We start from the raw sequence: 15899 nt of genomic DNA, 5'->3' as shown, positions 1-15899 counted from the left end.
TGGTAACTGAATATCTATGTTACAAGAGGACATCACATGGAAGACATCAAACATCACGTAAAAATCATCAAACAGCTTCCCCACATAGTGAGTTTTAAGGCGGATTTTAGTTTTAAAAGGTATATTCTATGTTATGTTGTTGCCTTTATTAAACAAATTCTTACTATGTGAGGGAGTTGGTATGTAAAGAAAATTGGAGAGAATATTCTGCCTAAGCCATAGCACAGGCCTTCACTGAGAAAGATCACCTTTGTACTTTTAAAAGCTTCTCTTCATATTCATCAGAGAAGGGAAGTGGAAGCAGAGAACAAAGACACAGAGGCATGTAGGCACAGATGTGATAATGCAATAAAGTTGCATTGTTGTTTTGGTCATTACATGTTGCTGTTCTTTCTTAATCCAGTACAGTCAGAGGTTACTGGTTTTGACTCTCATTTGAGAAAGACATACATGCACCAATATTCTTGGATAATTATTGTGTCTTTTTTATATGGAGAGTTCAACACCTACTTTTCTGGCTGAAGTCTCTTACATGCATGCAGAACTCAGTCTTTTGTCTCTGAATAAGGCAAATAGAGTTTCTTTAGACTTTGCCTTTCACCCTCTTTTCTATGCAACTTTTACTCATTTACTTATAGCTATTTTTCATCTTAACTTCTCCCCTAGTGTTTCTAATGTAGCTTACAGCATAAATCCTTTCAGACAAGAACTAACCTGTTTGACTGATACCTTTTGGAATAAACTTCTGTTCCTGTCTGAACACAATAACAAGTAATGTACATTTTATTTATTACAGAAATATAAAGAGATGGTTGCATATTTCAGCCACCAGCTGCTGGACAGTCTCCTGAAAGCCACCCAACTGTCTTTGGATACTCTTAAAAAAAGAATATTTGTTTCAAAGTAAGCTGCAAATGGAAGATTCCTTTAACAATATTACCAAAACACAGTTATTTCTACATTAATGTAATAATACAAATATATGTTCACTCTGGGTGCACATGTATTGTTAGTCAAATAGTTACAGACACTCCTCAACTCAAGCAAAACCTGGAAGCACTCAATTCTTGTTGCAGTGATGCTTTGGGTTCACACTTTTCTTTTATGGATCACATCTTTATTTTATTAGCTCCATGCACTTCCTTTTGCACATACAATGAAGTTTCTTTTCACTTTTTTTTTCTTCCCTCTGCCTGCACCGTTTTTTGTTTATTCCCATTTGTTTCCTCTGAGATTGCTTTTAAGATGTTGTTAGTATGGTTAATATAGTATAATTGTCCCACACTTAGGACTAGAACTTGAATGACTGTTCTAGGTCATATATGGTAGCTTGCCCATATGTACATCTTATTTTAGATGATCTCTGCAAGTATGGCTATGTGCTCAGAGTTATTTCTCATGTGTTTAAGATCATCCATATGCTCATTATGAATTCTATAGGATAATGACAAGATCCATATAGTTGTACAATTTTATCATTCTTCTGTATTCAGAATGATTTCTATGGAGTATTCACTACTGGACTAGGAGTTTACCTCCAAGATGGATTTGCTTTGGTATAATATATTGTATACTGAAGAGCTAGCCTACTTATAATTCTAGTAAGATAATTTATTATAAGCAGGTAAAGTTGACTGTCATTATGATTGTTGAAGCTTGAGTTACTTTTTTTTTTCCTTTTTCTAAAGATATCTTTCAGAGAAAAGATATTGAAATCGTGATCTTATTGACATCAATAGGAATTTTTATGACTCTTTCCCTCTGTAACGATGAGAGAATTATTTCAACTTTGCTTTTGGCTAGGGCATCATATTGTTGAAGTCGCCCTTATTTGGTCACCATGTCATAGCATTTAAAAATTGTCCTTTGCACTTTGTTTTTTTTAGTTTTAAATGATTGCAGATCATGTATTTATCATTTTGTACTAGCTCGTTACCTTTGAAACTTTTTCTATTTTGTGGAATATTTATCTGAAAATGTACTGCAATAACTTTTATCCTTGAATAGGTTTTTGCGTGAAATGGTCAGTAGAACCTTCTCCTTCTTATGCCCTTCTCGAAATACTGACAGACTTCCATTGTTCTTAAACTGAGAGATTAAAATCCAGAATCAGAATATGTTCTAGATTAAAAAATAAAAATAAAAATAAAAATCTGAAAGTAGTAGCTAGATCCAAAGGAACCTTTGTCTGAATGATGGCAATCTGTCTGTTACCACTTTAAACCCTTTAAATATCAAGCTTCTGGAAGTTTTGTCAGGTGGCTCATACCTTGATGTGGAAATTCTCCATGAGGATTTCTCCAGTAAAGGAACCTGAAAATGGTATTTGTAAGATAATTTTAAGGGGTTTCATGGTGAAGTATTCATGACATATTTCGAATTATTTTCAGCAGAAGTACATATGGGCGAACAAGTTTTTTTGTTCGTGCAAGCAAATCTGAAGAGATTGTTTCTTTCCTAAAAGCTGAAGTACACTTGGCTATTCCTAATGTGGTAAGTAATATGTTGTTATAAAGATAAGGTTAAATATACTGTATGACAATTATCTCTGCATTTCCATAAGCACACTTCTCTTGAACCATCCTCCATTCAGACGGAGGACAATTGCTCAGGCCTTTCAGTGTGCTGACAATACTGATGAAATGTGCTCACAGTCCCAATGTCTTACTGGAACTTGCAGAACCTGGTGGGGTTTTTTGTTCTTGTGTGTTTCAGCAATTATATTGTAATCTGGTCATCTGTGGTCTTTGCAGAATGATTGTAGTTTTCCTTCATTTTTAGTGTTTGAATTGTTAGGAATAGATTTTTTCTTTTTTTCCTTTTCTTTTCTTTTTTTTTTTAGCTATCTTGTTCCTTGTCTGATTTAAATTCTTTGTGTAATAAAAATCATAAACAGTATTTTTGCACAGCTTGGCTGTAGTCATATCAATAGGAAGTAAGAGGACCAGAAGGAGGAAAACTGAACGAAAGGTGAGAAGATTCCAAAGGAAGAGATGAGCTATGGATTTCTGTGTGCAAAGAACAAAAAGGCAGCCTGACTGCAAAGACCTGATAGATGCATTTGTTTTCTTTTTGTAGAGTAAGATAATTTTGTGTGAGCAATTTGTATTTTTTTTTTTTTTTAGTTTATATGTGAGAAGGTAACTGAATAATAATCAGTTGCCTTATGATTAAAAAATTTATATTCATGAAAAGATAAAGAAAGGTTTTATGTCAGTCTCTCTTTAAATGTTTAAGTCTTAAGGTGAATGAATATACAGAAATAGTATTTTGTTCTCATACAATGCTGTTTGTTATTGGATAGAACTATACACAGTGTGGGCAATGGCGGACCAGAGCCATTGTCTTGACTCTGTTCTATTTGGTAGTTGTTCTCAATTCAGATCAGGAATCCTTGTTTTTCTTCCGGCTGTTTTTACCATGGGCTTTGATAGCTGAATCTGAATTTTCTTCATCTTCTGGGTTGGATATTGGATAGCTCTGAGAATTAGGATGTCAAATCCTTGCCAAATATAAAAGTTGAGATCTTCAGGACTACTGCACRGAGTTCCTTTTGTTTACTACATGCTGTGCTCTTGCAGAAGTTCTTGAAATAATACTACATCATTTGGGAGAAAAAAGCTTTTGGTATTTATTCAACTAGGACCTCTGGTACCTTGATCCAGGTGGTTGTTGTAGATTGCCTGAAGTCACCCATGATGTAAATGTATGTATAGATAAGCACAAAAGAAGGAGAGGTTTTATACCTGTAAATATTCTTCTTTAAAATAAGTTGTCCATATCAACTTTCATGACCAACCCCCTTATAATTCTCTCTCACAAATTTTAGGATCCTGTGGTTAGGAGGAACAGAGAGGAGGATCATGACCTGCCATTTTTTAATTCTTTATGATTCTAGTGTGCAGGAAACAGGGCTTGTAATATATTCCCACAGACTGTAAAACAAACAAACAAATGAAACCCCCCCAAAAAACTGTTTAAAATATTGTAGAAATTGTAAAAACGGTTGTCAAAAAATACCCACCTACCTATACTTACATATCAGTTTGCCCATGGTATGACTGTACAAACAGATAGTAGGTCAGTATAGCATGTTTCATTTCTTCAGAGGCAATTCTGATCCAGACAGGCTCTTAAAGTTACATTTTCAGGCTTCTCTCCTGGGGCAACCACCGCAATTCACCATGAGTGGAGTAGAACCAAAGACTTAGATGCAACTGAATGTGATTTTCTTTTCTTTTTTTTTTTTAATCTCAATAATATTTTTAACTATTTTGAATAGGTAATGGTTCCCAGTTTAGATGATATACAGCAAGCCATCAATCGTATGATTCAATTAATATTGGAAGTAAGTCGTGGCGTTGCTCATTGGGGACAGCGACATTTACAAAAATCTGCTTTAGCAGCAGAATTGAGCACACAACAAATTGCTTCAACAGGCAAATCAGCCAAAAAAGAAGAAAGTAAGTTGGTTTTGCTGATTTGAACTTTTTATTTTAATAAAAATGCCATTATATTTAAATATTTATGAATATACTCACTTTGTTTCAAAGGGACCAACTGGTGATTATTTTGAGTTAATTTTTTGTGTTTTTTTTATTATTATTAGCTGTATTTTTTCAGAAATAGCTTTTCATGCTCATGTTAACATTAGAACTCTGAGAAACAGTAAGCAAAAAGTTCTTTAAAAAAAAAAAAATTGCCGGATTCTGAATCTGCTATTTAATTCCAGGTGAAGTAAACTTGTTAGTGTATCTTTATGTGTATTTACTATGAAATTTGGCCCACAATGATATAGTTGGAGCCATAACCAGCTATGTAGACCAGCACTCATCAGAATATTAAAATAGAACAAGAGATAGTGTAATTATTAGGTTTCAGCAAAGACTTTAATTGCTGGCTATATTCCTAGAATGGATTAGAAAACACTATGCATTTAATATTATTGTCTCAGAGGATTCATTCTACAATTATTAGTCTGCTGGTTTGGATCTTTAGAGACAAGGAACTTGTAATCAAGTTTCATCACATAGTTCTCTGTGATCTTGAGCAATTCATTTACTTCCCCTTCAAGTGTTTGTCCATGCAAATATTCACACTATAGATAGACCTGCAGGCATTGTAGCTGGATTTTTTTTTTTTTCTTAGCATTATTTCTAAGCATCTGTCCATATGCTTTGCAAGCATCCATAAAAGCCCAAATATACTTTCCCCATCAGATCTTCTTAACTGGTTGGCTGAGCCAAAGTGATGTGCCCTATAATTGTATCTTTGTTGTGATTCCTTTGGAATATCCTTAACATCTTGTAGGGTTTGTTTGTTTGTTTGTTTGTTTGTTTCTGATAGTGCAGAACTGGGACTTTATTTTTCTTTCTTTGGTTTTAATCTCTTTAATGGACTTAAAGCAGGGTGGCAGAAGATTGTCCTCGTCAGATAGCCATAGTTATTTCCTCTTTGTCAAAATGTAACATCAGCAAGTACCCATTTTTGATCACCTTTAAGTTACTCACTAGATAAGACCATCACCAACACCTAGAGGGGTATGTTATTGTTTGGGCAATGAGTTCTGTGGAGTCCACTGGCATGGATGGATCAGTCTGAGACTTTGTTTCTAGTGACCAGATCCCTGAAAAGATCTTAAGACTAAAAGAGAACTTGGAGTTGCATTAAATCCCCAGTGAGATCAGGAAGAGTGTGTTTTCCTTCTCATGTCTCCTAAATCTGTTTCAAAACCACTGGGGCCCTTGTTATGACAGAAGGGGCTCATTCAGTCTCAGGGATATCTGCCTTTACATTGGCCCTGATAGTCTCAACAGTTCCTCAAAGATGAAGGAGAGACATGATAAATTGCATTTTATTTAATTTGTGCTTACTTGGAGTTCCTAAAGGAGACAGGGCCCCTGTTTTAACAACAACAGTATCACTGGAGCAGCAGCTACAAGTGTCTAAACTACCTTTGAAAGAGTATTTGGATGTGAGAGATTTATAAGAATCTCTAGATTTTCCTTTCTCATTTCTTCTCTTCATTCAGCTCTAACCTCTACCAGACAAGACTCAAAAGACTCAGCAGCTTGTAACATAAATGCAGCCCCAAAGCATGACAAGCTTTATGTTTGCGTTCTTGAATGGCGTGATTTGGCAAGCTTTTTCTTCTTTGAAGATGTCACTAAATGGAATAACAAAGTTATTCATTCAAAGCATGTCAGAGTTCAAGAAATCTGTACTGTTTGAAAGGGTTTATACAATTAAAAAGCTTTTTTAAATTTATGAATTAAAAAAAAAAAAAAGTAATGTCATAGAATGTTTATGAGGCCTTGTCATGTTGTAGTTACGTCACAGATACCCACAGTGGAAGGAAGGAAATTATATTTGGAGAATCGAGAAGGTTATTTTCTTTCCATATGGAAACATTAACTCTAGGTTAAATTTGCTCTTGGTGTATAAAGCCTGGTTTGAAATAGCACTTGGTACCTTCATATGAAGTAGACAGACAAACATGCAAAGTAGGATATTCAGCCTCACTGAATGGCATCATTGCTTAACTTGGCATGCATAGGTTAGAGGAGAAGCATACTTTTAATGGTTCATTCATTTATATACAATTTTGTTTTACAGAAGGAGTTGAAGATGTGCTCATCAGAAAGCTAAGAAATTTTTATCCAGGTGTTGCAGAACACAAAGATATTTCTAAATTAGTTGTGCTCCTCTCCTCCTCTGTGAATTCTATCAGAGAAGTAGCTAGTGAAGCTCTGCAGGATTTTCAGAAATACAAGGTGCTGTGGACAGAAGATAGAGATGCCAAAGTTCAGGTGAGTTTAATACAGGACTGTTCTTCACTAATCTCATCATATGTTGAATTTAGAAAACATTGCAAAAAATCAAGGAAAAGGATGTAGAAAATATATTAACAGCTGAAATTGTCTTTTTTGTCTGTCGGTAGTAGTAACATATTTCCTGAGCAGATGTAATGGCATGCTGTCTACTTTTGGGGTTGGGGTTTGGCTTTTTTTGGTTCTGTGCCCTGATAAATACTGGTAATCTGGTCCTAATTTGTTAATCATTATCATTCTTGTTTGTGGAAATACAGATTTTAGGACACAAGACACTAGTCCAGTCTGACACAATGTATACCACAAGTTACAGAACTTCACACAGCATCAAACCCTGACAATTGTGCTCTTTTCTCAATGGAAAGTATTTGAGCTGTTATTCTGAGTTTAGTATGTATTTTTATTTACCATCCTTCTTTCAGTAAGCTGTTTTGTTTGAATGTTTCTGCATTCTCTATCCAAAAAATAATAGTCTACTCACCTATTTGGTTGTTTGAACTGTAAGTCAAATCCTCAGAAGTGGCAGAAATATGTAGCACCTAGTACAATAGGAAAAAGAGTTTGTTTCTAGTCAGTAGAGGTCTCTAGGACTTCTGCTTTGGAATATTCACACTGTCCTCCTACAACAGTTTTTTATTTAGAGTTTGAATTTAGAGGTTTGGTAGGAGAAAGTGAGATGACTGACTGTTAAATCTCTTTTATTTAATCTCAGGTTAGTTCAGTTTTCTGTTATCTGTTCTATTTAATAGAATATATTGTAATATATATAGATAGATCTGTGAATATCCTATCACTTTGTTTACTACAGGAGCACTGGTATCTCTTGGGTGTTACACTGCAACTTGTGCAGTTCATGTGGGCTAAAAAGGTACATCTTGTATGCAGAGCCAGGAATTTATTGTTAGTCTAATTAAAATTATAACAGTCACATCAAATAAATATTATTAGTTAGATCTAGTTATTGCAGAAAAAGAGTACTGTTACAGAAAAAGCCTCAATAGTAACACAGTTAAAATTGTTATACACGTATGCCCTAGTTTCTACCTCTTTTCTCTAGCACTGTGCTAACCTTCCCACTGCCCTCACGGTAGTCTTGGACARAAGAATGGAAGTGGGAGAACAGCTTTCAGCATTTATTGTTTTTCCCATGCAATATAGTTATACTGGATGCAGCTCTGCTGTTGTGTAGCATTTCCAAAATGCAGCTTTTCAGTCACAAAACCTTCCTACACTTGAGGAGTTCTGCTCATGGGAGTACTTACGAAACCTGTTCTGTTGTGATTGTTTCATGTGTAATTAAATTTATGGTGTATTGATCTCTGTTCAGTCACCTGTTTTCACAAAGCCAGTAGCCACTTAACATTTCTCAGCTCCGTATTTTTCCGTTAAATATAATTGAAATTTGCCAACAAGCTTGAAAATTTTTGACAGAGGAAGTGATAAACATGATTGCCTGTTCACATGCAATTTACTACTTTAGCAGGGCTAAAGGAAGCTAAAAACAGGTATATATTGGTATACTTATTCAGTAGTTGTTGCCTCTTGTTTTACCAAAAAGATGAAAAAGGATATTTGTTGACTGACATTTTAACTTATACACAGCAATTTCTGGCTAGCTGTCCATCTCTGACTGAAATTAGAGCAGAGATACTTCACTATGCTACATTTGAGCAAGAGATGGAAGATTTAAAACCTGTTATTCTTGTTGGGCCAATTGAATTGCATACAGGTATGACATTCTCCTCTTTGCACATAGTAAGATAATTAATAATAAGTACTAAAGAGACTGTGTTTTTGTTTTGTTTATATGTTGCTTCTCTCTATAGTACTTTTTGGATTCTAGGATACTTTTTATTTTGGTGCAAAATAGAAGGCAGACTTTCTGATAATAAAACCCAGCTTTTTCCCCTAGTTACTGGAATTTCCTTTTGTTGATCCTCTGATAGTGTTCTCTACTTCTTCTCTCTGCGCTCTCTGCTTAAGGTGTTTTGCAGGCAAATGCTTCAGTCACTTGTGTATAAAGGAAACAACAGAGAGTTCATGAAACAATAAGAGCAAGTATTCATGTCAGGACTTAATCTTGAGGATCATTCTCATCAAGCCGTCTAATCTTAGTAGCCTCCAGGGACTTGCTGAGTTAAAGAACTAAATCATCAGCAAGATCCACGGGTTCCATGACAATAGGAGATTCAGCCGATAATGCAGTTTCTGAGAGAATCATCCCAACATTGATTCAGTAGGACATACCTTAATATGAGGTCATTAGTGCACGTTATACACATTGCTGCACAAAACTCGACATTTCCCTGTATATCTGGATAATTATAATTCAAAGTCTTTTGAGTACGTATCAAAAAAGATTTTGATGAATAGTTTGCTAAAGATAGGAAAACAAAACACTTAAAGAGATATGTCAGAAGCAGGAAATGTGCCATAGTTTATAGGGATAATTGATGATAAAACCATAGCAGAAAATCAAGTGAGCTTTTTGTTTGATATTTATCGGGGGAAACTTTTGGAAGCTACCCATACTAGAGTATTTCATCAAAAAGGATGAACTGAGAGATAAAAGTTGTAAGAAATAGAAGTAGTCAATGTATGGATAAATAATTATATGATAGAGAAAACTCAACACAGCTTTGGCAGGGTGGGAGGCATGTTTCATAAATCTGTTGAAAGTCTTTGGAGGTATCAAGAAGCATCTCTACTCTGAATGAGTATTTACTACTTCCCACAGTTCAAGAAATAAAAGGTTGCATATGAAATTACTAATAAACAGGCTTAAAACAAACATCAGGAAGGGTGTATTCGTACAGTGCGTAATTAAGCTGAGTAGCTAATTGCCATTGAATGTTCTCACCCAGTATAATCATTCCATCTTTCTATCCCAGCAGTTTCTGGAGAATTTCAGAACCCCTAGAAACTGCAATACAAATAATTAACACCCCCCCCACACACCTGTTGTGGACATCTTGAATGCCAGGGGGATTTTCTGTGCCCATAAATTAGGAGTAAAGGCAATTGCTTTAGCAGATTTTAGCTATGTTAACATTTGGATATGAATGTTTCTCTGACAGATCAGAAGTGTGCAAGCATACAGGACGGAGCCAGAGAACTTTTAAGTTCCTCTTAGCTTTAGAATTGAAACAGAATACTTCACCAGTGCAGAATGTTCATCTTCATCTTGGATGATTTCTGCTAAAGCTGCTTTTTGCTCCTGTATAGCTTGTGAAAAGTCAAATTATATCCTCTATCTACTTGTGAGATTTCTTCGTGCCTCAATGAGTGATGAATTTGTAGCAGATGTTCTATCTGCCATAGACCTAAAATGAATGGGTTTGGGATTTTAAACCTTTTTGATCTGGGCACCCTTATCCATCATGAGCCAGAGCCTGTCAAGTCTTTCTGTTTAACACAGTCCTCAGCACCTAAAGACCTCCAAGACTGATCATCCCCAGGGCTCTTCTAAGAAAACTGACTTGAGAAAATCCTCCTTTGGAGTGATGAAGTTTTGTCATGGCTGTGATGTTATCTTGGAAGCTTGATACATGGATAATGAATGTAGATTACCACTGGTTTAGTCAGCTCAGCCAGTGATGACAAAGAACGTTGCAGAGAACAACTCATTGTCTTTGGTATTGTCACAAGACCAGCCTGTAGCTTCTCCTTCACCATCAGTGTTTATCTCAGTAGGAGAGAGATTGAGCCATCCCCATGTTTAGCATCCATAGCTCTCAGAATATCATGTGTTTTCCTGTCCGCCTCTGGTGTCTGACAGTAGAGAAGCTGGCACCAAGATCTGGTGCTGGAACATGTTCCCACAGTGCTATAAAGTAACATGCCTCGGTACTTGCCTTCTGTCGCCCTGACAATTTGGCACTCTGCTGATGTTATTCTGCAAAACAATTAAGTGTGGAAAAGTATGTTCTCTTCAGACAACTCTGTTGAAGAATGAAGCCCTTTGTGCTATGACAGGTAAATGATGGTGTTCCTCATTCCTCTCACCTCACAGATTATTAGGTAGCTGACATGACCTCTCGGGATCAATCTTTAATGTCTGGTTTTTTTACTTTCTATGGCAGGTGTTACCACAGTAGCTATGCAAGGGCAGGTAGTGAATGAATCCCTTTCCAAATATTAGTGTGACTTTACATTTCTGATGAGCAATCCATATTTTCTGGGACATTAGTCTTTGACAGATCATCTCTGTATAAACTGTCATCCTCTTGCATCAGAGAAGACGTAGAATCTGTACACTGACTAGAGTTCATTTCAGGATCTTGGTGGCAGGTTATTCCTAGATTTTTCTCAGTGAATAAGCAAAATTGTCACATTGCTCATTGGACATCCTCATCCAGTTCCTGGATGCAGCTTCTTATTAGCAAAGCCATTATGGAGCCAATTAATTCACTCTGAAAAGCTCTTGCTGCCTTTTATTCCGTAACCAAGAGGAGTGGTGGGAAGTAATGGATCCAAAAGAGTATGGATGTTATTAATGCTTGCAATACCCCCTCATGTGTGACCACTGYATCAGAGGGAGACAAGTCTTCTAAATTCAGGAACACGATATCAAATCTTTTATGATCTGCTGAAGCATGTATTTACATATATGCAGAAATATATATGCACACACAGTAGGGAAATCATAGGAGCATCCAACATTCTTATTTATGAATGTAAACCTCTTTTCAGATGAATAGCCATGGTCAATTATTGGCCTTTCAGAATCCGATTTTTAATTCTGATAGAATTATTAAAGAAGGAAATACATTTTCTTTGTAAATTTTTTTGTGTGTGTGAACAGAATGGTTATATTCAGTTATTATTTTTCACTTTCACTGGAGTACAAAAATGTTGTTTAGTGAAATTCTAATTTATTCTAATAATAATAGTGTCAATGATTGGCTTTTCTTTTTCTTTACTGTGGGTTTGTGTATATTTTTTAACCATTCATTATATGATTTGGCAGCTTACAGTTTTAGTTACAAAGTATGCCAGATCCCAGTGCTGAAATCCCAAAGTACTATTTCCTCAACTAATATAAACCATTTTAGCATCAATGACCTTAATGCAGCTGGTTAATTTATATCAATTAAAGATCTCATCTGAGAATTTAAAATAAGCATGCTTTTTTTATTTTTTATTCATCTTCTCTGTGTTCTATTAGATAAGCTTATCTAATGTGTTTTACAGATAATATAATATACAATGCAAGAGATGTATTTAAATAGAGTTGAAATTTTGAAACTTTTAAAATTGAAGTAGTTTGATTCGATGTGTGCAGATTTTTTCCTAATTGCCGTTAAAGAACGATATGTAGTGTTGTGTGTGTGTGTATATATATATATATGTTTTTCACAAAAATTTTTAAGATGTAGATAGAATAATGATTTTCTTTTTAATCAGGACCACTGAAATTAGCTTTGTCAATTGAAGCCAAAGCATGGAAGATGCTCCTCTGTCGTTATTTAAATGAGGAATATAAAAAGAAAATGACAGACATGATGTCATTCATAACTGAGTATTTAAAGAAACTCTCTCGACCTCTCCGTGACTTAGATGATGTCCGATTTGCAATGGAAGCTTTATCTGACATACGTGATAATAAAATACAAATGGATATGACTCTGGGACCTATTGAAGTAAGATGACTTTTTTTTTTTTAATTTAGTTTAAAATAGTTAAGAGTTGGGATTCATAAGATAAACTGAGAACCCAAACAATGAGTTTACTTTCCTGAAGAATCTAGGCTGAGAAGAGGAAATAAAGTATTATTGTTTTTATTAAACCTGATAGGAACCCTAATCATGAATCAGAGCTGGATGTTTTCTTAGATACTGTATAAACACAGACTAGAAAAATAGATTGTCATATAAATTATAATTAAAATACAATCTAGGAGAGAGCAAACAGAAAGAAGCAGATGAGAGAGTATGAGAAAAGGGAACAATACTTTCCCGTTTGCTGCGTTCCCATTAACCTTGATCTTCTTCCTAACTCTCTTATATCTATAGAACAAACATCTAACCTCTTTGAATATAACCAAAATATATTCATGGAACCATACATCACTTTAGGAAGTATTGTATGCTGTCAGAAACTTGCAGCATTCTTCCCAGTTTTCCCGATATCACTTGGTAAAAGAAGCTTACTAAGTTTTACATATGTTTGGTATATATTATCACACTTGGAAATACTCAGCTTAATATAACACATTTGTTTTATGTTTTCATCCACCTCTTACAGAAGAAATTGTATTACTGAATACTAACTTTTTTTTTTCTTGAAGATTGTTATATTAGCATGATACCAGAAAGGACTTTCACTTGATTGTCATTACTTTTGTTAGATTTACATTAAGAAAATAGATTATGTCTTTGGAATTTATGTGGTGGCTTGTAAGCAAGGAAAGGTACAGAAACTATTTGAAAGAAAATATGACCAGCTGTATGATCCAAAAGAGGTAGAGGTTAAACAAGTAAAGGAAGTACCTGAACAATAACTTCAACATTTACAGTAGTATGCAGACCTACTAGATGTTCTTTCTTAGTTTGATTGTCTTCAGGGTGCTCGTCAGGCTGAAGATACTGACATGATAATCATAACCATAAAAGTTAAATAAAATAAGCAGCAGAAACTGAGTTCAGCAAACAATCTAACCATGTCTATTTGGTAGGTCTTAGTGTTGCAAAATATGTAAATAAATAAATAGATTTATAACATTATTTGAAAGAATAGCTTTATTTATTTTTTACTTCTTCCTGGTGMTTTGAGATGGATATTAGAATAAAGATTCTTTCCCAAACCATTTATATTTTATACATATTGCAAACATTTATTGTCTTTCTATATCAACCTGAGTTACACTAACATCTATAGGATTGGTCTTGTTAGTAAGTCACTCTTAGACATGTATGTTTTCATGAGCTTTCCTTAAACAAAATAGGAATATAGAGTTGAAAAAATCAAGAASTGAATATAGAACAATGGCAACTGATCAGTAATTTGATAGTTCAGTGTTTTGTTTTGTTTTCTTATGTCCTGGTGAATTTAATAAAACTTTCTTGATGGGATAATTAGGAATTATATTTTTTTACTAGAACAGGTTGAAGGGAGGGCTTGATATAAGAAAAATTAGTACAGAAAGGTGACTAGGAGTGTTCAACATGGATTTACAAAGGGATAATCATGCCTGACCAAACTGATGGCTTTCTATGATGAGATAACTAGTTCAGTGGACAAGAGGAGAGCAGTGGATGTTCTTTATCTTGACTTTAGTAAGACTTTTGATGCTGTCTTCCATAACAATCTCATTGACAAACTGATGAAGCACAAACTAGGTAAGTGGACAGTGAGGTGGATTGAAAAGTGGCTGAACTGCTGGACTCACAGGGTTGTGATCAGTGGCACAAGGTTTAGTTGGAGGCCGGTCACTCGTGGTGTACCCCAGGGGTCAAGAGGCAATGGGCACAAACTGAAAAACAGGAAGTTTCATTTAAACAGAAAAGCTTTTTTACGGTGAGAGTGATAAAGCACTGGAACAGGTTGCCCAGAGAGGTTTTGGAAACTCCATCCTTAACTATATTCATAACCCTACTTGTGTCCCTCAGGACACAGCCCTGAGCAACCTTCTCTAGACCGTCCTGCCCTGAGCAAGTGTTTTTGGACTGGTTATCTCCAGGGGTTCCTTCCAAACTCAGTGATTCTGTGATAGAGATGTAGACTGAAACAGGAGGGAGTTCTAAATATAGATACGTTCATGGAACAAACAACCGTGTTTATCAGTCATCCCGAACTGCACAGAATACAATTCATAGATCCAGGGATCAGCTTATATAATTCACACTGCTGTATGTTAGCAAATTTTTTGCCTATGGAATGGGAAAATATAAAATGATCTTATTCTTAAACAATGTGTGTGCTATGTGTACAAAGAGGTTGATAAAACAGGAAATATGTAAAGTATATTGTTAACTGCTGCACACAAGTTGCAAATGAGGACAAGGAATAAGGAAGGTTCACCATAAAACAGCTACATATGGAGGCATTTGCTAGTTTGGCAAATGTAGTAATGAAGATTTTATAGATGAGATGATAAAATATTTGAAAAATATGTAGTTTACTGTGGATCATTATTCAGAGTTGAAAAAATTCATCAAAATCTACCTTCAGGTAATGGAAAAAAGATACCATTGAGATGATAAAACTTTATATATTTTTAATGTTCAGTTTCTTGTGTTTGTACATTTTTTTCCCCTAGTATTTCGTCCAAGACATGTTCCCTAAAGAAATATTTTTTGCAGTTCTTGTGCTTTAGTTCTACATTCAGCATTCTTTTTTTAAAAGAAATTAATATTTCTGTGCCTCAATTACACTAACAGATTTGCTTTAAAATGTTTCTTACAAATTAATCTGTTTCTACAAATGAATTTAAAACACATCATTTCTAAGGATTTCTTTTTTCATCTAGGAAGCCTATGCTATTTTAAACAGATTTGAAATTGAGGTTACAAAAGAGGAATCAGAAGGAGTTGATACACTCAGATATTCTTTTAATAAATTACAGACCAAAGCTGTAAGTATATGAAACTGTCATTTTCCATTTGTCTTCATGTACCTCTTTCAGAGTAAAAATGAAAGTGTGGGAACAGTTATCACTGCAGTCTGTCTTCTTGCTCCTGGCATCAGTTGACCACCAGTATTTATACTTTTGATTAGTACATTCATTTTCTAATTCTATTTTTATAGAACTGTACTTTAAATATTTTTTGTAGTTTTTAGATATATTTTTAAAATCTGTAAGAAAATGAGAAATTAATTACTTCATTCTTTCTGCTGTCCTCCATCTCCAGTTTTTGTTTCATTCCTGTATAATCAGGAAAATCACTATCCTTAAGTTACGTGGTTTTAAGAAATGCATGTTCTGTTGGTGCCCTTACCCTTAAGTGATGTTTGCAGGCTTACATTAATCGCTGAGGAGAGACTTAATGCCCTCAAAAGCTTAGTGTCTTTTGGACATTCTCCTGAAGTGTAGAAGAGGGAAGTATATAGATGTTTTGATGGAACAAT

At 34.9% G+C, this 15899-nt stretch overlaps 1 protein-coding gene across 1 annotated transcript in view; it reads left to right on the top strand.

The window, feature by feature from the left end:
- DNAH8 (dynein axonemal heavy chain 8) overlaps window positions 1-15899 on the top strand; it is a 163211-nt gene that overhangs the window by 38981 nt on the left and 108331 nt on the right. Inside the window, exons 24-30 of the mRNA XM_026059841.1 lie at window positions 797-903; window positions 2397-2493; window positions 4283-4463; window positions 6616-6809; window positions 8433-8559; window positions 12237-12472; window positions 15301-15405. Of these exons, the coding sequence (XP_025915626.1) occupies window positions 797-903; window positions 2397-2493; window positions 4283-4463; window positions 6616-6809; window positions 8433-8559; window positions 12237-12472; window positions 15301-15405 (1047 nt within the window). The remainder of the gene's footprint in view (window positions 1-796; window positions 904-2396; window positions 2494-4282; window positions 4464-6615; window positions 6810-8432; window positions 8560-12236; window positions 12473-15300; window positions 15406-15899) is intronic.

Source organism: Apteryx rowi, unplaced genomic scaffold (genome assembly GCF_003343035.1).
Source record: "Apteryx rowi isolate R43461 unplaced genomic scaffold, aptRow1 scaffold_160, whole genome shotgun sequence".
Classification (NCBI taxonomy): Eukaryota; Metazoa; Chordata; class Aves; order Apterygiformes; family Apterygidae; genus Apteryx; species Apteryx rowi.
Note: the sequence above shows the minus strand (reverse complement) of the source record. Positions and strands in the feature narration are given on the sequence as shown.